Genomic DNA, 21,507 nt, shown 5'->3' with positions numbered 1-21,507 from the left:
AGTTTTATGCCGGAGTGAGAATGAGCCCAACTCAGACTACAACGTGGAAACTTGTTTTCAATTTTTTTTTAAAAATATATAAATATAATAAAATTATAAAATATAGAATTATTTTAAACATGGAAACTTGTTCTGTGAAGTGTGAAGTGTGAACCTTAAAACTCCCAAAATCACCTATAACTGCTAGATCATGGTCTTGATTTCATTGTTGAAAGACTTTTATTCATAGTGCACGAGTTGGATGCATTATTGAAATAAAAAATAATTGGCAAAGTTTAAATGCATTAAAAATCTTTTACCAAGAATAATGATTAACAATTAATTAACTAAATTAGTCAAATAGATGTGGGGATCCTCCAGAAATTCACTTCCAATATGTGATTAAATCAAATTTCATCTGCAATTTTTATGAAATATTCTCATTTACATATGTAAAAATCAAACGGCCTCCTATTTTCCAATTAATATGGGACTGGTGTCAACAGCATTGCAAAGACTTTTACTACTTTAAAATTAGTTCATATTTGTCAATAATGCTTCTACTTAATTAATATGCATGAAACCCTAGTTTTATTTTTGTGATATTCTTAACTGAGATTGAACTTCTTTTGCACATCATTGTTTTGTCCTAAGTATAATCTGGTGTGATGTTTTTTCAGAAAGTAAAAATAACAACGATAATAAATTATGTCCATCTTATCGATATCATTTATATTTTTTCTAATAAAAATAACAAGAATTATAACAATTCTAATAAAATTGTGATACACAATAAAAATGATGGATACCAAATACAAAGTTTTTCGGTATCGTATAACGTAAGCAGTGTAAACAAATGGATTTGTCATTTTTCATCAAGTCATAAGCATTGACAATCAACATATAATTATTTTTTGTTATATTTCGCATGCGCATGTTTAAATTAATCAATTAGTCAAATGAAATTGATTTAACTAAAGTTGGCTTTGTTTGATACCATTTACACTACATATAGAAAATTACGGATTTAAAAGACCAAAATAAAAAAGAAATTATTGTAAATTATTAATATACATATCAGCTAAATAAACTTTGCACACATTGCATATTTATTTAAATGAAATAAATTATCTAGACGATTTATTTGATAAATTTTCATAATTTGTCAACAATAGATTTTTCTCCTTGATTTTAACACTAGATTTGGATATTAAAATCCACTAAGAAAAGCATAAGACAAAGCATAATCCTTTTGAAAGACACTTAGTACTTCTCTTGGTAACAAAAACATCATCTTTCGGGGAGTTCCAAAACAATGATCGATTCTAAAATAAAAGCAACATGTGAAAGCAATTATGTAGATATAAGAAAAATATTATGTGCGATAAATGGTAAATATTATTAGTAAGATTTATATATTATTTAACAATTCAAATGATAATTCAAAATAATTATATTTTTATAATAAAAAATAATATATGATTTAATGCAAAAAGTAACGAACAGTGATCCCATGAATAATTACTTGTAATATATAATAAAACTCGAGATATATTGGAAACCTTTAAATTTAGAGGAGATCTTAGACTTGCAACAACCCTTTTCTTTCCTTCTGTTTTTTTTTTTTTTTTTTTAAGGTTGTCCTTTTTGGCTATTGAGAAAAAAAAGGTGTACAAAGTAAAAATGCAGTAAATGTGCTTTTTCTTGTCATTTTCATTTTCTTGAAGAAAACACTATTGATTATTTATTTTTTTATGCTAAAAACACTCTTGATTATACATGCTTGTTATAACCACCAAATAAAGCATGGAAATTACACGTCATTCCATTGTGGGTCCACTCTCAAAATCGACCATCAACTTGTTCAATTTCTTGTTGCTGATTTTTTGTTGGATGATCTTCTTATCCTGCTCATAGCTGTAGAGAATAGAAAACATAAAATTACTAATCTGTCCAATAGATGAAAAAAAAAAAATATATATATATATATATATGCGAGCAAGAATAGTTTTTTTTTTTTTTTTCCTTTCCTTTTGAATATAAATCTTTATTTTTTAGTAGAATTATTATGAGAAAACAAAATAACAAAAATACCCTTTTCATACAATTAGTACGGTATATTGTAAATTTTAATTTTAATTTAATCAAATTCAATGAATATCATGATTTTCATAATTATATTTCAATTCATGTCTTTAAAAAATCTTTTTTAAATCAGTTTTTTTCAATGCCTGAAATAATTTTACAATAAAATATAATTTTAAAATATTAATTTTTAATTTCTTTTTAATAAAATCAATTGGTAAAAAACTGAACAAATTTCGAAACTATGATAAAAATAAATAAATAAATAAATTATAACTATAGGAGATTTGTCAACGTTCAGAAAAATGAAAACGATGCCGCAACGGTTACCAACCTTTGAGGGTGTGAAGGCGCTGAGGGCTTCAACTTGCGAGCAAGATTCAAAGCATCCTCAGGACGATTGATGACGTGGTTGAAGCAAAGATATCGACCGTAGGATGAGACATCTTCAAAAACACAGATGTGGGCATCCACCAAGAAATCGAGATCGACGGTCACGAATGTGCCATCTTCGTACATCTCAGCCGCTCCTTTCAGATAAGGGTGCTCGATGGACAAATCAGGGTCAAGCGGTAGGCCCGCATTGATACACACCATATTGACACCCCTGTCCATTGCCAAGGCCCACGCGGTCTTTTCCGCTGTCGTCTTTGATAGGCCATGCCATAACTATTCCATAGGTATAATTGTAAATACACATTAATTTCCTTTTTGACTAGAAAAAAAAAAAATGTAAATAGAAAAAATAATGAATTTTATTTTCCTTCCCTTATCTAGTGCTTTTTATTAAGTAAAAGGACAGAATTTTTCCAACTGTCACCCTTTTAAATATACGTGGGCCTCATTCTTTAGATAACTTGGCGAGCGTCGTTATCTATTTCAGAGATGATATGGGTTTGAGCTACTGGATGAGGAGCATTAGGTTCTTTCTATGAAATTTCAATATGCATATTTATGGATATAGATAAAATGCTCGACTACTAGATTTAGTATTTCATCTAAGATAATAAGTATTAATTGAATATATTTTACTTATATTTGAACTTTTTATATTGCAAATTTAAGCTAAAAAAATAAATTACTATCAGACATCTTAATTTATTAACGATGATAAATAATATATATATTAAATCCATATACGGACGATTAGTTTAAATGGATTGCCAGAATTGATGTTTTACATGTGAGAGGTTTGAATTCAGAATAATTATATCGAAAAAACAGAAACTTTACTACAGTTCAAAGTGATGAATTATTTCGGATAAGAAAGAGAACCAAAATTTTATATATATATATATAGATATATATACCTTGAAATTGCGACAAAAATTGACATCACTCCAGTGTCTTTCATCCAAATCAGAAGAAGAAGAGTTTGGATTGTTTCTCGACCAAACAACGGCAGTGATGGAGGAAGTGAAAACTACTTTGTCAATTGTCTCTGTTTGAGCACAAGCTTCAAGCACGTTATGTGCAGCCCTTACCTCCACTTCTGCCATAAATTCCTACACAACATACACCAAAATATAAAATCAATTCTATTTCTTTTTTCTTTTCTTTTTTTTAATAATTTGTTGAAAACGTAAAGCTCATTCATTTAGATGAATTTTTAATATGCATCAATAAGTTTATTAGGTTATTACATAACTAATTTTTTCCTTAATTTAATAATCTTTTAACATTCTTTAATTACTTGATACCTCTAATGTTAATTAATATCAGATCTTAAGTTTGTGACTAAATAATGATCTCTATTTTAAATTTAAAGTATATTATAAAAATAGTTTTTCTATGATACATGTACTTGCACATTTTTATTACGAATACAAGTTATAATAACAATTTTTTTAAAAACAGTCTTATCAATATATTATTTATAAACTACAAATTTTTTGAAAACCATTATTTTTGTATAGGTATTTGTAAATTATAATACAGTCGTCTATAAAGGAGTTTTATGGTCAAGGCAATAATATTAATTAATACGTGGAATATCCCACGAACATCCAAGTAGTGCTTTCTCAGCTTTAAAACTGGTTGGCTCATTAATAGTTTCATATGAATCATGACTACACTATCCACCACAAAAACGATATTGTCACAGCAAAAATATACTCCATATATATATATATATATATTGAAGTAAAATTTCTACAAGCTCTGTAAACCAATACTTTAGAGCTTCTCATTTACCCCCAAAAAAAAAAAAAAAAAGGAAAAAAAAGATGCTTTAAAGCTTCTCATTCATGTTTATCAAACTATTTGGCTTAATTTCAGGATTGCATGTATATATTCAGTCAACCAACTAAACTATAATTAGATTTATTAAAATAGCTTCAAGAAAGGGGTTGAATTTAATCCTATACTTTAGAGCTTCTCATTCATGTTTGTCAATCTTTGTTATCTGCTGATTGCCCTTTTGATTAAAACGTTTTCTTTCAGATCAGAAAAAATAAAATTTAAAAAAAAAAAGAAAGAAACCAAACTATTTGGCCCTCTTAGATAGCATTAATTTCAGTATTGCATATATATTCATTCAACCAATTGAACTAGTATAATTAGATTTATTAAAATAGCTTCAAAAAAGAAGTAGAATTTAAAACTAAATACAAGTAATAAAATGGAATGACGAAGAAAAAGAGATTATAATGTTACGTACGTCATAAGTGGGTTGATCCTGGGGAGGCTCAAAGGTATAAAACAAGCCAGTGCAACCTCTCAAAGCACCAATTATGCTCTGATAGTCAAATGGGTCAGATTGGAAAATCTTCAACTCCTTCTTTTCACAAGCAAGTCCTTCCAATCTCAGTTCACCTACAACAAACCAAAACCAATTGATCAATCTAATAATAAAAAGATAAATATATATTAACAATCAACAATAAAAGAAAAGAAGCCGAATAACATCCTCTTCAGGATAACTTTTGTTTGCTATTTTAAAATAACACTACTGTTTATTGGCTTTAGTTTAAACATTTTTTAGAAATCTATGAAGCACGCAGATTTTAATTTTAAAATTTATAAACAACATTTCAAAAGCCATGTCAAATAGGACTTAAAAAAGGAAAAGAAAAAGAATGAGTCAAACCCACCATGGCTTTGAACTGCAGCATGAACTGTATAGCCTCTTTGAAGCAGACGCTCAACAAGGCACGAGCCCAAGTGACCTGAGGCATCCATTACACATACTGTATTGGAGGAATGGTCTAAAGAAGCTGGAGCCATTTTAGCACAAAGAGAAACAAAAGAAAAAGAGAAAGTGAAAAATGAGGTTCTGGGTATTGAGAATTTGGTGCAGAGGAACAATATTGGGGAAGAATATTGGTGAGGTTATGTATAAATATTCAAGGTGGTTGGGCTGGCTATGCATTCAAAAAGAATGGGAAGTAGATGGTTGGGGGTAGTTGCTAAATATCAGAGAGGGAAAAACATGTAATTCGGTACTCCAACGATAAATAGGGTTTGGTGGAAACGTGTATCGTTGTCTGTGCAGCCACTCGTCCGCATAACCCAAAATTTCACTTATACGTATATGATTTTTTTTTTTTTTTTTTGAGGGACATATAATGAAATAATGATTTGGATTATTGTATTGCTTACAATGGATGATTGAAACGTATTCGTCCTATTTGTTTATCAAATTTTAGATAGATATAACGTAATGTCAAGCGTTGTACATAATTAATGAGATGTTTTTGTATGATTTAGATGAGTCTATTGCAAATAAAAGTGACAATAAGTTTCTCTTTTTTCTTTTTTTAAAACCAAGAATTGACTATAAGTAGATGTTCATAATTTAGTATGAGTATTAACTATTTAATTTTGCTTCTTAATTAATAAAAAAATATATTTTTATTTTTGGTATGGACCATACCCCAGTTATAAGCCAGCGACACCCCAGTCATAAGCCAGCGACGCCAGCGACACCCCAGTTATAAGCCAGCGACACCCCAGTTATAAGCCAGCGGTAGCCTCAAACTAATACATCGCAAGAGTTATGATAATTTAAAGAAACAACTAGAATTGATGAGCTGGGCGTTTAATGAATATCGATGCCGACCATCAAGCATTATATTGAAGTTTGTTTATTTGTGACCGATTGCGAAATGTCACTCTTGCACAGTTGGTAGATCTAAGATTTCAAATTGTTGATGTGTAATGTCTTTTATTTATTTAAACATGGTACAACCAAACGAAAGACAGAAGAGTACTAAATTTGTTTACCCGGCCTTTATAAATAAATTTCTAAAGAAATATTATTAAAATTTTTATATCCTTATTTTTTAAATTATTTAATTTTTCATAAATATAGAATAATATCAATTTAATATTATTAAAAAACTAACATATAATTGGCTATCAAAATTTTAATAAAAAAATTTGATATATGTAATATTATTCCTATGTAAAACAAATATATGTAATTAATCATACAGTTTCTATCTCTGGCAAACCCAAGTTGACAAACCCAAAAATGTTTACATTATGGACTTTAGAAATTTTTAGGAAGATCACAAAAGAGAAGCTTAATTACTTTGAAAATGAGAGATGGAAATTAAAAATTTTAATTATTTGTTTCTTAAAAAGTATTTCTATATATATATATATATGTGTGTGTGTGTGTTTACATTAAATTTTTCTGTTCACAAAGTATACCAAAATTCTTATGCTTTTATATGTTACATTTTCAATTATGAAAATGAACACTGAAAATGAACAGATGAACCTGCAAACAAAACTAAAGTGTCTAACTGAAAACACAAAAATATGATGGATAATCCATTAACAATGATACAACTAATTGAGAGTCGGCATGGGCTTAAAGGATGGAAGTTTCTGTTCCATAATTCTTATTTAATTACCGATAGAATTCACCTTTTCTATTTATTTTAAATTTTTTTTTTGTTAATATTTTCATTTAAAATAATTATACCAATGCTGAATATGGATGAAGACTGAAAATGTTTAATCGAGACTTAAGAACCCAAGCAAAAGGTATTCATTTTGGAGATCATTAGCCCAACCATAACATCACAGCTTTAAATGAAATGGGCAAGGTAAATAATTGGACAAGTCCAAGGCCACATATTTTTACCAAAAAAAGTCCAAGGCCCCATATAGAAATGGAGAAGGTGAACAATACAAAGTGGATGTGGGGCTAAAGAAGATGATGATCTCGGAATACTTTGGTATGGATATTGGCAAGTTGTTGCCTCTACAGTACGGAGCCAACCCATTCCAGCTATAGCCCAATTCAGATGATGAACACCAAAGGTAAAGATAATTAATTGTCGAAGAAAACACAAAAATGTCCACCCTTAGTTAAAATGAAGAAAAATATCGATTTCTTTTTCTTTTTTTCTTTTTTTATAATTTTACCCGCCTTTCATTTTTTCCATTTAATAAATTATTCAAAACATCTTTACTGTATTACCTAGATAAACCCATAAAAAATGCATTTGTTTTGTAGCTTCAATTATTTTCGAACCTTATTAAAAAATTTAATAATATAATCGACACTTATAGTTTTATGGATTTCTTTTATTTTGATGATAATTTTCATTTTTTTTTGTAAATGGTTATAGAAAAATATAAAATTAGTAAAAAAAATGAAAAAAATAAAGAAAATTAGAGAATAAAACATGTTCGTTCGAAATTAAATATGATATGTCCCATTTTTATTGGAAAGGAATCCTTTATCATGATAAGGTGGATAGAGTGTAGACAAAATTAAATAAAACTATTCAACTCCCATTAAGGAAGAGCCTCTTCTATGGTGAGAGGGTCTCTTCCATATGAAAGGATTCACATTCCACCCCTTCCCATGGAAGGAGCTTTTCCATGATAAGGGTGGAGTAGTTTGATATTTTTCATATGACTCGCATCCAATTTCACACCCGATCCCATGGTAGTGACTCCTTTACCAATAGAGGAAGGGTCTGTTATCTTCAACCTCGACTAACATAAGGTACATATTACCTTGCATCCATGTCTAGAACCCCTTCTCAACAAAGGCAGGGTGCAAAAATTTTTTTCATAATAATATTTCATATGTTTGATTCCACTCAAATCGCACCCACCACATCCATCAACTACCTCCTTAAAAACCTAAGTTCCATCACAACCAGTTTGATCATCAATTGAAAAGCTTCCTATGTTGTTGCCTCATTTCCACCTCAGTTAACATCGTCATCATCTACTAAAGCTTGGGCAGGTAGGAAGAAACCAAGAAAGATTGATTGAAGCTTTAGACAAATTGAAAGAAAAAGAGAAGGATTGTAAACATGACTTAGGCTTCGAGAGATGGGGAAAGAATTGAAGAAAGTGAGCAAGCTTAAGAGAGAGTGAATTATGATTGGATTGTTTGAGAGAATTGAAAAATGTGGTCAAGCTTGAAAGAGAGTGAATTGTGATCGGATTGTTTGTAATGGTGAAGATAATCCAATCGTGAGATTAAAAAAACACCTTTACTTCTATTTTCTTCGATTGTTAAAGAGGTTCTGTTACTAAACGAAAAAATAAATAAATTAAAAAGGTATAATTGATAATTCATTTAGTAGGGCAAATAAATTCTGGACAAAATTATTGAAACTGAAAGGATGAATATTTTTCTTTATTTTAAATGAGATAGGGGTGGCATTTTTATGTTTTTCCCTTGCTTTGGATTCTTATGGAAACATTGCATCAATTGACACCGGTGACACACACTTAACGCCGTATCATAGGTAATAACTATTAGTAGGATATAAAAGAAAAAACAAGTATAATTATATAAATTATAAATCAAATAATTTTTAATTTTGATCTAATATCGAAATAAAATATGTAAATTTTGCAAAGTAATTATTACGTATTGAATTATGAATAATTCATTATACCATCGTCATCGTGCACGTATTAATTTGGTGTAAAAGTTTTTCATCAATTCAACGACCAATTAATGGTCTCTCTAGAGGAGTGATGGTAATGGCTTTTTTCTTTTAATTGAAAATTATGTAATTTAGACCCTTGAAATTATGGCTCAATTTTTCGTTAAAAAATAAAAAGGAAATTTATGCGACTAGAATAAAATATATATACTTAAGTGTGCTTCTTTTTTTTCTTTTTTTTCTTTTTTTCACATTATATGAATTTTCCATTGATAATTCAAATTTTGTATTAATTTTTTTTTTCTTTGATGATTGATATTATTTATACGATTTACAAACGAAGGGCACGTTGAAAAAAAAAAAAAAATGAAAATGACAAGGAAAGAAAAAAGCAGAGGGTCCTTGTTCTTCCAAAACCGGTGTTCCATATGCCTCTTCCAGCTTAACCATATTTTCTTATTTGACTTTTTCCTTCACCCATTTCACAATAAAATTTAGAAGTTCCTGAAATTACCGTTAATACCGTTACATTTTTCTGTTGTGTAAGGGTACATTCGTCTTTTCATTTTTCATTTTTCATTTTTTTTGTTTTTTAAATAAATTTCACGGGGTAAAATTCTCTGTTCCTGGTCTTGTGTCTCGCTCTCTGTATCTGCCTTTTCGAGTATTAGCGACCCAAAAAAAGATTTCCTTTAAACCAATTTTTTTTTTTTTTTTTGGGTTGCTCATCACCATTGTGACAGAGCTTTTTGTTGGAGATACAGAGAGCGAATTTGCAAAAACATGAGCACCGGCCAGTCAAACCCACAGGGACTCGTAATCTGTGTCAATGATTCGATCCATTCATTCCTCAACTCGGCTTCAAGGGACCCACAACTCCCTCAGGAGCTGAAGCAAATCGCTTCCGAGCTCTCTTCCAAACCCAATGTCCCTTACAAGTTCCTCCGCGCTATCTGGTTCGCCTCTAATGTCTCCGCCCGACCCAAATTGATCCAACTCCTTGCCGGGTCGGATTTCGTCCTCCCTAGCCCCAAACCCAGAGAAAAGGTTAGGTTTTTTTTTTTTTTTTTTTTTGTTCTAATTTTGTTGTATTTTTATTTTCCCTTGCATTTTTATTATTTTTTTCATTTGGGTTTTCAGAGCGAAGAGTTGAAGGCTAGGTTGAGCAAGCTAGTAGATATGGTGGAGAGGAGAGAATATCAGGAACTTGTGAAGGACATAACACCTAAGAAGAATGATAGCGAGCCATTCTCTACTTATAGAGAACAGCTGGGATTGGGTCAGTTATTTTATATATTTGTTGGTTCATTATTGAATTTTTTTTTCTTTTTTATGTTAATTTGAGAACTTACTGTATTTGCTGCTGTTATCTGAATATTAGAGCCTCCAGGCCTAGAATGAAACGTTTTACAATTTTGTGAACTCTGACACTATTGAGTTTCTCAAATTTTATGGTTTTTTTCATCTGCAAGTTTTAGCATGGTGTTAGCTTTACTGAAATTGTGGATTAGAAAAAACCAACCTGCATTGCCCAAATTAATAAAGGGACCCTCAACATTTTTTCAAATTTTGTTTATGGGGGTCCGATTTCCGAAAGTGGGTTGGTAGTAGGAGAATTTCATCTTTTTATTTAGTAGATGAGAGAATGATAATGTGCTTTCTCTCCCTTTTTCTGGCTTTATGCAAATTTGATGTGTAGGGTGTGAAACAAATTTCCATTCGACAAAGCTTTTTGTCTTGGATTTGTTTTTTGGTTATTTTTCATTGATTAAGTTGGTGTTATTTGTTATGTGCTTTTCCTTAGTCATTGAAAATTTCTCGGTTTGTTAGTCTGATGTTTTTCTCCTTCTGTCGTTTCATTGATTTTTATCACTTTTGGGTTGCATGCGATTAGCCATGGGGCTGAATGACTAAAGGACAAATCAATCCAATTAATGAATTAAAAAACAAAAAGTGAATCTTCCCCTTCATTCACGTTTGACATTGAGTTAAATAACTCTTACGGCCTGTTAATTATGACTTTTGTTCTGTATTTTGCTATGTGATTTTAGGTTGAAGAAGCCTACTCATACTCTGAATTTTACTTTAGATCCTTTTTTAGTTTGACTCACAAACAAAACCCTTAAGTCAATGTTTTGACACTTCTCTACACCTTGACAATTCCTAAAATTCTTATATAGAAATTAAACAATCAAACTGTATCATAAATACAAAACCCGAAATTTTTTTCTGTCCATAGCTTTTTAAACTGTCCTAATAAAAATCAAAGAAACCTTATGCCTGAGATTGATAAATCAATCTCTTTGACCCATTAATTGGCAAAAGTTTTGTAAGCCTTAATGGGAAAATTTTATTCAAATGGAAAATGGAAACTAGTACATATGGCTGGGATACCTACCTGGTGATAGGGATTCGATGGTGAGGATATGGACAACAAAGTAATTGTATTTAATTATATGTTCAACTCAACTATATACAAAAGTTGTGTTTCGTTATTGTATTGTTGTGGCAGTATCTCTACAGCATTACCTCGTTTCTTTCCTGAAATGTAGCATCCTATCGAATTATTATGGCATTACCTCGTTTCTTTATTCAAAGCACCCAATTGATGAGATTTGCTTCTTGGAAGCATTCTTCTAGTGAGAAATTATTGGGATGGCTCAATTACATTTTCGTATTTTGATGAACGTAATTGCATATACTTTAGAAATTTACTCGTTTGGTTTCTTATAGATTCATTTTCTATGCACTTAATTATCTTAAGAATGGAGTTTATTTTATTATTTTTATTGGGGACCCTACTATACTAATTAATTTCTTCTGCTTTATATTTTTTGTTCTGTACTCTGTTGTATTTATTAAGTCGTTTGCTTGTACAGGTTTACAAGTTGCACTGGCAATGTTTACTGGCTATTTGGCTGGGTATTACGCATTCAGAGCACTATTTGGCCCAAATGTTGCCTTGGTACCTTCAGAAACACCATCTCAAATTTATTTTTCTGTGCTTCCTGGAAACGAATTTATTGGCTTTATTTCGTCAGTTTATTTTTATTCTTATCGTTCTTGTTTTGTTTTTCTTGTTGTCTTTAATGTTATTGAAGTTGATCTCACTCACTTTTAATCTCCAGAATGCTGCTGGTGGAATTTTAGGATTGATTGGTGGCTTGTTGGTAGAATCACTTCTGTTCATAATCAGAGCTTCCAGTCAAGATTTTAGATCAACTAAGCCCATTGCCAAGCAGAAGAAGAAGGATCAGTAGACCTGGTCTTTAATGGTTGGTATTTTTCTTATACTCTCCTAGTAATACTGACTTATTTATTCTAGGATTATTTATATTCTATTAATTACTTGGATTATATGGTATGCCTCATTTCATGCTAGTTTGTCCCTCTACCGTGAGATCTAAATCAAGATAAGTGGGAAGAAGTGATGCTAAGAGAATATAAATATAGCATTAACCTTTTGAATCCTTTACTATCTGTCAGTTTGATTTACTAGTACTTGGAGATTATTTGTCTTTCTTTTCCCTTACCTCTAAATACAAATTGATGATAAATTGGTATTGTTTGCAGATAATGGCAATAAGGCAATGAGATTGAACTAATGTTGTCCTCATTGATGATTCTTTTTGGTGGGCTTGTTTATATTATATTGGAGCAAAACTTGAGAGGGCCTTCTCAATGATTTTACGCGTTTCAAGCAACACAACATTGAAAGGAGATCAAAAGCATTTTTGTTGTAGAAAAGAAATGGTTTGAGTTATATAATTCCCACTAGGGTTTTTCCTTATATTATTCTTTTATTCATGTATTGAATAATAAATATCAGTATAACTTAGTTTGGATATATCAAGCAGACATCTGAAATGTTGGGTTGTTGGACTATTTTATTAAAGCAGATTGAAGCTTAAGAGAAGTGGGGAGAAAGTTTTATGTTCATATAAACAAGCTCAAACATCATAATATGAGGAGGTGAAGATTGCGTCTCTATTTGCAAGTGTTATGCACATATGAAATCATCATTGTTGATATTCATATTTAAGTTCTTAATTTGTTGATACTCATCTTAAAATTCTGTTTGAGATTTAGGCTCAATAAGTTTATGCTGAAATTGGGCTTGGACTCAGAATAGAGTTGGGTGCAGTGGTTGCTAGATCAAATATAAATTAAGATATGGAAAATTTATTTCAAAAAAGTATGGTTAATTGAAATAGTGCCATGGCACATTAGCTTAGTTGGTAAATAGAATTGATTAACATCTTGATGCTTGTAATACTATCTTTCCGAATAATTGTCATACTATCTTTAGGAAAGGGAATTGTATATCAAAATTAAAATGAGATCCCTCTCCCAAAAAAAGAAAAAGAATTAAAAAAATAAAATAAAATAAAAAGGGTGAGATCAGACAAAGAGAAATTGTGTTTGGGTGAAAATGTTCATATTGAGATAGTTGGGAAAATGGATCTAACCAACCCTTTTTTCCTTCTCTTATATTGTTTGAGTTTGAAATTTGAACTACAGACCTGAATTTTTTAGACTTATTAACATCATTGCACTGTTGATTGGGCCATGCCTATCTATCTTTGACATTTTCAATGAATTTTCTTTTCTTTACTTTAATTCTATGTGAAATCAAAAATTTTACTTGGTTGCACCTAAACTGAAGTTGTGGTGATGATTAATGCCCATTACATAATCTAAAAACTATTAAAAATTATTCACCCAAACAGAAAAAAAAAAACAAAAAACAAAAAACAAAAAAAAAATAAATAAAAAGAACTTTTAAAAAGTACAATTTTTTTTAAATTTTTTTTTTCTTCTTCCATAAACTTTAGAAATTGGAAAGTGAAAAGATAAGAGTGCAAGCAATAAGAGTAAATGGAAATAAAAGCCTGGGTAGTGAAAGACGGCTGAAAGGAAACTCTTTTCTTTTTCCTTTTATTTTATTTTATTTTGTTTAATTTTTTATTTAAATTGTCTAATCACGGCTTTAAGCAAACTGGCTTTTGCCATGATAAGCTCGTTACTATTACTCATTTTCTTCATCAAACTTTGCCAACTTGCAGGTAGATATTATATAAAAATACTTAATGAAAAGAAGATAAGATACGATAAGATTGATATGACAATATTTTCCTTTGTTTTCTATTAAGATATCTCACATGTTAATTAATAGTGGATTTAGAATGAATAAGACAAAGTAAAAATGATTGTCGTAATATGAAGGATGTGAAGTGGAATACAAAAAGTAAACCGCGTGTCCATCCCCGACCAAACATATTAAATTTTAATTTTTATTTATTTATTTAAAATTTCACTCTCTTAAAACAAGTTTGGTGCATATATTATAAACAAATAGAACTGAGATTATTAAAAATTGGAAGTAATTATAACTTCCTCTTTTTTTTTTTAAACCAAAGATCAGAAGATCAAATGAAATGCTAAGCACCATCATTGTCAAAAATCACACTATGTTTATCTCTTTTTTTTTTTTTTTTTTGGCTGAAAGACACATTATGTTTATCTTGATCAGTTAATATGATTTTTTTAAAGATGAAAATTAATATGAAAATATAATTGAAAGTGTCATATATATATATATATATATATATACACACTTTTGTCCACTTTCTTCCTCCTAGTTTTTCCTCTGTTTGGCTACTAACACAAAGAAAAAGTCTCTTCTTTATCTTATCTTCTCTACTTCTCTTGCAATTTCCATCGTTCTTATTTATCTTTTTTCTTTCGAAACTTTCCAATTTATATAACTTTATTTGAATAATTAATGATGCAGGAGCCAGGAACGAACTCTGTATATCTAATATTTCAAATATCATAATTTATAAAAGAAAAGAAAAAAAAGTATGCATGAAGATAAAAGTGCAAATAATCTAAAACCTCTCACTTATATAGTTTTAGAAAAATCGAACAGTATAATTCTTTCTTCTAATTTAAGAAATCATACTTTCTTTTATAACATCATCATCATCATTATTATTATTTGTCTTTATCATCTTTAACCTTGTAAAAATTTATTCTTTTACATCTATGTTTAATATTTAGAAGGTATAATTATTGGGGCATAATTGAAAACTAATCATTAATGTATAAGAATCAAACTAGAAAGTTATTCTCGACTAGATTTCCTCATTTATATTATTTTTTAAAAGTACATATTTTGTTTATCAAAAAAAAAAAAAAAAAAAAAAGGTAGATATTTTTATTCTTGTATTCAAATCTATTATGATACTAAATCAATGTAACTTAGATGTGATAATGGAAACTGTGAATGATTATTGGATTTTGACTTGTATGAATTGAAGATCTACAATAAAGATATTGACTGAGAAAGTATTTGGGAATTTCACAGTGTAAGCCCGTGGGCAAGTACACAGTAATTACCACATGGGATACGCCACATGGAGTGGAAAGATAACTTGTCACGTGAGCTCACATGGGCATTGCAGTCCACGTGGAGGTTGTCACGTGGGGCACAAGTGAGTTATACAAGTCAAAAGGACTGTATCGGATCGTTCATTAGTAGAGACAAAGGTTCAAAATGGGGATGGAAGCATAGAGTCATGGAAGCATATGGACCAAAATTTTAGGGATGGGATGCTTGCTTCAATAATAAAATTCAATCCCATAGAAAGAGATGAATAAAGTTCAACTCCCACTTTTTTATTTCTTTAAGTATATTAAAATTAAATTCAACAAATTACATCAATGGTCCATATAATAATATAATATGACTTGGCATATTAATGTGTTTTTCGTAAGTCGTAAATAATATTGTTAAAAAAGATTAAAATGATTGGTATACATTTCACATTCATTTCTGTGGCACACATTTCATTCTTTTTTCGTCTCATTCTCTTTAGATTGTTATTACTGATAAAAATCACAAAAAAATTCTATGTTTATTTATTTTTGTCCAATTTTGTTTTTTAAGTAATATTTTAATATAACAACTGATGTTTTTGTTAAGTTTTATGTTCGAAAGCTGAAAATTATTAGAAAAAAAATAAAATGTATTAGTTAATAAAGAGATAATTATAAATAATAAAATATACATAACTTATAGGTAAAATAAGATGCATATATCATAGTTTATGCAAAGTTAAATTTTCTATCCTTAGAGAGTAGATCTTTTGTTGAAGTTGAAAAAACCATAGCCATTTAATATATATGCGAACAATTCACATGCATAGTCTTTGCTTGAATTATGATTTACGTGGAATTTAATAAATATAAATTGAAAAATCTTTGATTTGGAAATCTATCATAAACAATCCTCCGTCTTATAAATTTTTAATTTGCTGTAGGAAAAAGTATTTTATTTCTTATTGTTTAAAACTTGTGGCAAAAAGAAAATAGTTAGATGTTAAAAAATTAAAAAATCAAATCAAATCAAATTAATACATATATATATATATATATATATATATATGTATATGTATTCTCTAAAACAATATTTCTTCTTGTGAATATCAAATTCCAAAAAATAGGGCAAAAATATTTTACCCACAGAGTGTCTGTCTCAGTAAACCAGTCCGTTATTGGACTCACAGATTTGGCGCGAAGCTTCTACGTGGCGTTTCGTGGTAAAACGATCACGCCCTCTCCGTGACGCGTGGAAAAAAAAAGGTTCCAATCGCCGACTCCCCCGGAGTGGCCTGCTCCGTAGCGCCACCCTCACGTGCAGTCATGCACGTGTCCCCATCTCGTACGTCCTCAAGTCAAGCCCGTCAATACATCCAACGGCTCTCCATCGCTTATATATAGTCTTAATAACCCTCACTGTTCCAAAAACGACTTAGACTTTCAGCGAAACAACGAAGCTTGCTTCTCTTTTTTCTCCCGGTCATGAAATCCCTTCTCATCCGAGCCGGTTCTGTCCCGGTTCAGTCACCGCACGTCTGCGGTTCGCCCAGAGTGTGCCTCTCTAGGAGTAATTCACTTTCCGGCGTCTTCTCCAGCGAGAATAGCAGCGTTTTCCGACCGAAGGCTTCGCTTCATTTCGACGTCAATTGCAGGGGAGATAAAGGTATCCGGAGAGTGTGCTCGGAGAACGACGTGATCCGATCGGTGAATGAATTCTCCGGCGGGTCATTTAGTTGTTTTCCGGCTAGGATTCCGGAGGAAGAGTACGTTTCAGAAGGTGGAGACGATGATGATAATGGTGGAATATCTTCGTTGTTGAGAAGAAGTGCTAGTTTCAGTGGAGTTAGGCCGGAATGCGGAATTCCACTGGAGGAGCACGGGTTTTCCGGTGGAGGTTTTGGAGAAGGAGGCAAATCCGCTGGCGGCGACGGCGGCGGCGATGACTATGGATTTAGTAGTTTGAGTGGCGGAAACAGCGATAGAAGCAAGATCGGAGATTATTACCAGAAAATGTTGAAGAAAAATCCAAGCGATTCTCTTCTACTGAGAAACTACGGCAAGTTCTTGCAAGAGGTACTATTTCTTTTTTACGATCTAAACTCTGAGAAAATATGTTTTTCTATTGAATCGACTACGGAGACTGACAGAGTTTGATGTGATTGAAAAAAAAAAAGGTAGAGAAAGATACAGAGGGAGCAGAAGAGTATTACAGCAGAGCCATACTGGCAAATCCTGGAGATGGAGAATTGCTTTCACTGTATGGTAAACTAATTTGGGACACAGAGAGAGACGAAGACCGAGCCAAGTCTTACTTCGATCAGGCCGTTCATGCCTCTCCTGACGACTGGTAAAAATTCTGCAGTCCTGCTTATGTCAAGTCGGTTATCCCATATACTTTTGTTTGGATATTTTGGTTTTTTTCTTGGAATTTAAGAATTTTCCTGGAAAATCTGGAAGTTGATAAAATTGGCTGTGTTTGAATATGCAGCATGGTTTTGGGATCGTATGCACATTTCATGTGGGAAGCAGACGAAGACGACGATGACACCGAAGAAATTAACAAAAAGACTGAAATGTCGCCGTCACGTGCCCTTGTACCTGCGTTTTGACTGACCCATCTCTGTAATTTGTACACTAGTGGGTGAGACTTAAGAAAGCTGTTTTAGCTAAATGCTTGCTAACCTCAAGAAAGGCAAATAAATAACTAATAATAAAAATCCAAGTGGGAAGAGGAATGTTTATTCTTGTTTAATTACTTTCTTTTTTGTTTACTATGTTAATTCAATGTGTATATATTATGCTTATTGTAGCTGAAATATGATCTCAATATTTTTCTCCCTTTTGTTGAATATTTGTTAATGTTTTCGTCAACATGTAAATATAGAAGAAATACTATATCCATTAATAATCTTTTTGATAAAACCAGTGAAAAAGCTAATCACTCTCTCTCTTTCCTCTTCCCGACATTGTTGTCCAACTTAATAATGTGAATTATTATTATTTTGGAATTTGACATGTTATAAAGTTTTAATATTTTAATAGCAAGACAGATGCAATGTAGTTGTGGGTATGTTTGCTTTCCAAATGTATGCAATGTAGTTGTGGATATGTTTGCTTTCCAAATGTAGTGATCTAACCAGACCTCCACTGGATCTTGTCTTTAGTTATTGAAAAGAATGTTCAAGACAAAAACTGTCTGTCACGATTCTAACCTTTGTATAATACCATCCAATAAGGCCAAATTGGGTTGGCTTTCTTTTATTGGCTCTTTTTTTTTTTTTTGGTCATTTTTTTCAATTTGGAATAAAACTAAAGACAGCTAAATCAAATAAAGCAATACGTTACAAAGCTATTTTTAGTCCTTAAAAGTAGCAATGACCTGTCGTTTATTTGATTTGTTGTGGCAAAATCATTCTTTAAATTGAATTAAAAACCCACATGAAATCTAACATTCATAGCTTGAATATTATAACATAGGTTTGCAAAAGACCATCCATTCATACATGTGACAATATTCATCTCATACAAAAGCTTCTTTCTCTTTTACTCTTTTATGGGTTTCAAGTACTCCTCCCATTCTTCACAGGGCATTCCCTAACTTTATGTCCCTTTACCCCGCAAAAATAACATGCATATGATCTTTCACTACAATATCCAACATGATTCTCTACTGATCCACCACATACTCTGGCTTTCTTGTTATCAGAATAAAAGCTCCCCGAGTTATCCTCATTGCGTTCAAAGCCCCTCTTTCCGTTTCCTTCCAACTGCCAATGGGATTCATAATTGCTCTGCTGATCAGTGGATTCGTCTGCCTCATGCATTTCCTCATAATATGCTGCTATCTGAGCCCTTTTAACAACTTCACTGTAGGTGTTTAGCTTGAAGGCGGCTAAATGTATCCCCAACTCTGGCCTCAAACCTTGTTTGAAACGTTCAATTTTCTTCTCATCCGTGTCTACCAAATGAGGAGCAAAACGTGAAAGTTGTTCGAATTCTCTTTCGTACTCGACCAATGTTAAATCACCCTGCTCCAATTGAATAAATTCTCTACGTTTATCATTTCGTAAGGTTTCAGGAAAGTAGCTGTCCAGAAACAAGTTCTTAAACTGTTCCCATCCTATGGGGTTTTCATGAACATTCATGGTACGTCGAGTAAAAAGCCACCACAACCAAGCATCCTTTCTCAACATGAAAGTTGCACAATGTACTTTATCCTCTTCACCGCACTCAAAGTATTCGAATCTCTTCTCCATCTCTAAAATCCATTCTTCAGCTACCAATGGATCAGTGCCCCCTAGGAAGGCTGGAGGTTGCAATCTATAGAACTTGTCAAATGCAATGGATTGTCTAATAGATCGTGACTGTTGTGCCTGAGGAGCATTTGCCAATTCTTGTATTATCCTAGTGATTGCTTCCATAGTTATGGCTATTTCGCTCTCTTTTTTGCTAACACCACTCTTGCTAGTACGTGGAGCCATCCTTGGAATTAAAATAACTGTTTGTATTGGTATATTAACACACACAATATAAAAATGCATATTTAGAAGCATATATTGATTCCCAAAACATGCCTATAAGACAAAATCATCCACTTAGGAGAGCCTAGTTGGCAATAACCATTGGTGATAACCCCTAGTTATGGGTTCAAGACCTGGTGCTAAAATTCCCCTCTCCCATTTATCAACCCAGAAAAAAAAAAAAAAAAATGGAAGTTAGAAGACAAGAATCTACTCATTACAAGTCATTCCCCGAACTAGAATTTCTAATTTTAACATTGTGTTTGTGTGTCTGATAATACGGATTTAAACTTGGAGATCACTATAACAAAATACCTTAGGCCAATCAAAATAGAACTATCTACTCATCTAATACGAGAGATGTTGGGAGTCGATTTCGCAAAGTTTTATCTTGCTAAATCTAGCATTGCAGTTTGGATAGTTCAGCTTAGTAGAATTATATAATTCAGAGAGGCTATTACAGAATCCAAATGAACCGTGGCAGAAAATTTTCCAGTTTACAACTAGCTATATAATAGTCTTGTGCATACAAAGTTACAGGATGAATACAATAGTGTAGGCTGGGTTTTGCTGTGCCTTAAAACACCAAACATAAAAAATGGCAAAACTGGTTCAAGCCTCAATTTTCCTGGGGTTGTGAGGGGACAAAAAAAAAAAAAAAAAAAAAAAAAAATCCCAAATAATGGAGCAGAAACGTAATGCCACACCATCCCATCTTCAATTAGGTTTCATGTCATATGCAAACTTTCATTTCCGTAACTAAAATCATATATTTTCATGCGGAAATAAATAACCCTAAAATATTCATAAACTGTACTTCAAAAGTCTCAAAAATCCAGAAGCAAAGAAGATCAGGACTTTCTCAAGGTTTGACCTTAAATTGGTCTAAGCCCTAAGTCAATCTCACACTAACTAGTCTATAAATGATGAACTTTTCTACCAAAAAAAAAAACAAAAAAAATGCAATTTATATGAACAAAACAGGGGAAGAACATTGTAAGACTTACCGAAATCAAAGTGCTTTTGAAGGACCCAAGAGCTTTTATTGTTTGTTTTTGCCCATTTTTCCTTGAAGTGAAAGATCAGAGAATCTGCGACAGCTCTTTTGGTAAATCGATAAAAAAGAAATCAAAAGATGGCTCGGTTGAAAAGCTATGGAGTCCAGATAAAAAATAATAATAATAATAATAATAATAAAATATTGAAATGATAAAAAAATCCATTTTAATTTTATTAGAAATAATAATAATATTACTAATATTACAAAAAAAGAAATAATAATAATAATAATAATAAATCCAGTCCAATTGATAAAAATTTCTAATAATAACCCAAGATCAAGTTCAAAATCTGGTCCCTCCATAATCATAAAATAATAATAATAATAATAATAATAATAAAAAAGCCCATTTTGCTCTTTCTGGATGCAAGCTAGAGGGCCACGTCATAATTTCGTCTTTGATGAAATTGCCACATTTATTGAATTATTTTTATTTAAAATTTTGCTATATTTATGACTTTTATGCCAAAATATTAATTGATTGAATTTAATTTTCTTTTATCATTATAAATTAGAAATCTAATATGGAAAAAGCATATAATTTTGTTACCATATTCAATGTATATTTATCATGATCTTTTATTAATCTCTTGTTTTTTTGTAATCCCTC

The 21,507-nt window shown here is 31.2% G+C and overlaps 4 protein-coding genes across 6 annotated transcripts; 2 read left to right on the top strand and 2 right to left on the bottom strand.

Moving 5' to 3' along the window:
- Window positions 1-1,488: 1,488 nt before the first annotated feature.
- LOC107430549 (cinnamoyl-CoA reductase-like SNL6) lies at window positions 1,489-5,563 on the bottom strand. Its single transcript, XM_048463413.2, has 5 exons — window positions 5,157-5,563; window positions 4,724-4,878; window positions 3,375-3,569; window positions 2,399-2,733; window positions 1,489-1,896 (listed from the first exon to the last, which is right to left on the bottom strand). The coding sequence occupies exons 1-5, from the start codon at window positions 5,287-5,289 to the stop codon at window positions 1,800-1,802; spliced, it is 915 nt and encodes a 304-aa protein (XP_048319370.2). The 5' UTR covers window positions 5,290-5,563; the 3' UTR covers window positions 1,489-1,799.
- Window positions 5,564-9,558: 3,995 nt separating this feature from the next.
- LOC107430544 (uncharacterized) lies at window positions 9,559-12,991 on the top strand. 2 transcript variants are annotated; one of them, XM_016041387.4, is made up of 5 exons: window positions 9,559-9,980; window positions 10,074-10,212; window positions 11,813-11,898; window positions 12,062-12,212; window positions 12,507-12,991. In XM_016041387.4, exons 1-4 carry the CDS (start codon window positions 9,717-9,719, stop codon window positions 12,191-12,193), a joined length of 621 nt encoding a protein of 206 aa, XP_015896873.3. In that variant the 5' UTR covers window positions 9,559-9,716; the 3' UTR covers window positions 12,194-12,212; window positions 12,507-12,991. The 2 variants fall into 2 exon arrangements, with proteins under 2 accessions (XP_015896873.3, XP_015896872.3); XM_016041386.4 differs by having other exon boundaries at window positions 9,561-9,980; window positions 12,062-12,208.
- Window positions 12,992-16,503: 3,512 nt separating this feature from the next.
- Window positions 16,504-18,155, top strand: LOC107430603 (uncharacterized). The gene is made up of 3 exons (XM_025079383.3): window positions 16,504-17,390; window positions 17,492-17,664; window positions 17,806-18,155. Exons 1-3 carry the CDS (start codon window positions 16,800-16,802, stop codon window positions 17,924-17,926), a joined length of 885 nt encoding a protein of 294 aa, XP_024935151.2. The 5' UTR covers window positions 16,504-16,799; the 3' UTR covers window positions 17,927-18,155.
- A 621-nt stretch (window positions 18,156-18,776) lies between these two features.
- On the bottom strand, window positions 18,777-21,003 carry LOC107430602 (uncharacterized). Of its 2 annotated transcripts, none has more exons than XM_016041465.4 (2): window positions 20,845-21,003; window positions 18,777-19,799 (listed from the first exon to the last, which is right to left on the bottom strand). In XM_016041465.4, the coding sequence occupies exon 2, from the start codon at window positions 19,796-19,798 to the stop codon at window positions 18,878-18,880; it is 921 nt and encodes a 306-aa protein (XP_015896951.3). In that variant the 5' UTR covers window position 19,799; window positions 20,845-21,003; the 3' UTR covers window positions 18,777-18,877. The 2 variants fall into 2 exon arrangements, with proteins under 2 accessions (XP_015896951.3, XP_015896950.3); XM_016041464.4 differs by having other exon boundaries at window positions 18,777-19,815; window positions 20,845-21,002.
- Between the last annotated feature and the right edge of the window lie 504 nt (window positions 21,004-21,507).

This window comes from Ziziphus jujuba, chromosome 6 (genome assembly GCF_031755915.1).
Source record: "Ziziphus jujuba cultivar Dongzao chromosome 6, ASM3175591v1".
Taxonomy (NCBI): domain Eukaryota; kingdom Viridiplantae; phylum Streptophyta; class Magnoliopsida; order Rosales; family Rhamnaceae; genus Ziziphus; species Ziziphus jujuba.
The sequence above is the reverse complement of the archived record's forward strand: the minus strand, read 5'-3'. Positions and strand labels throughout refer to the sequence as shown.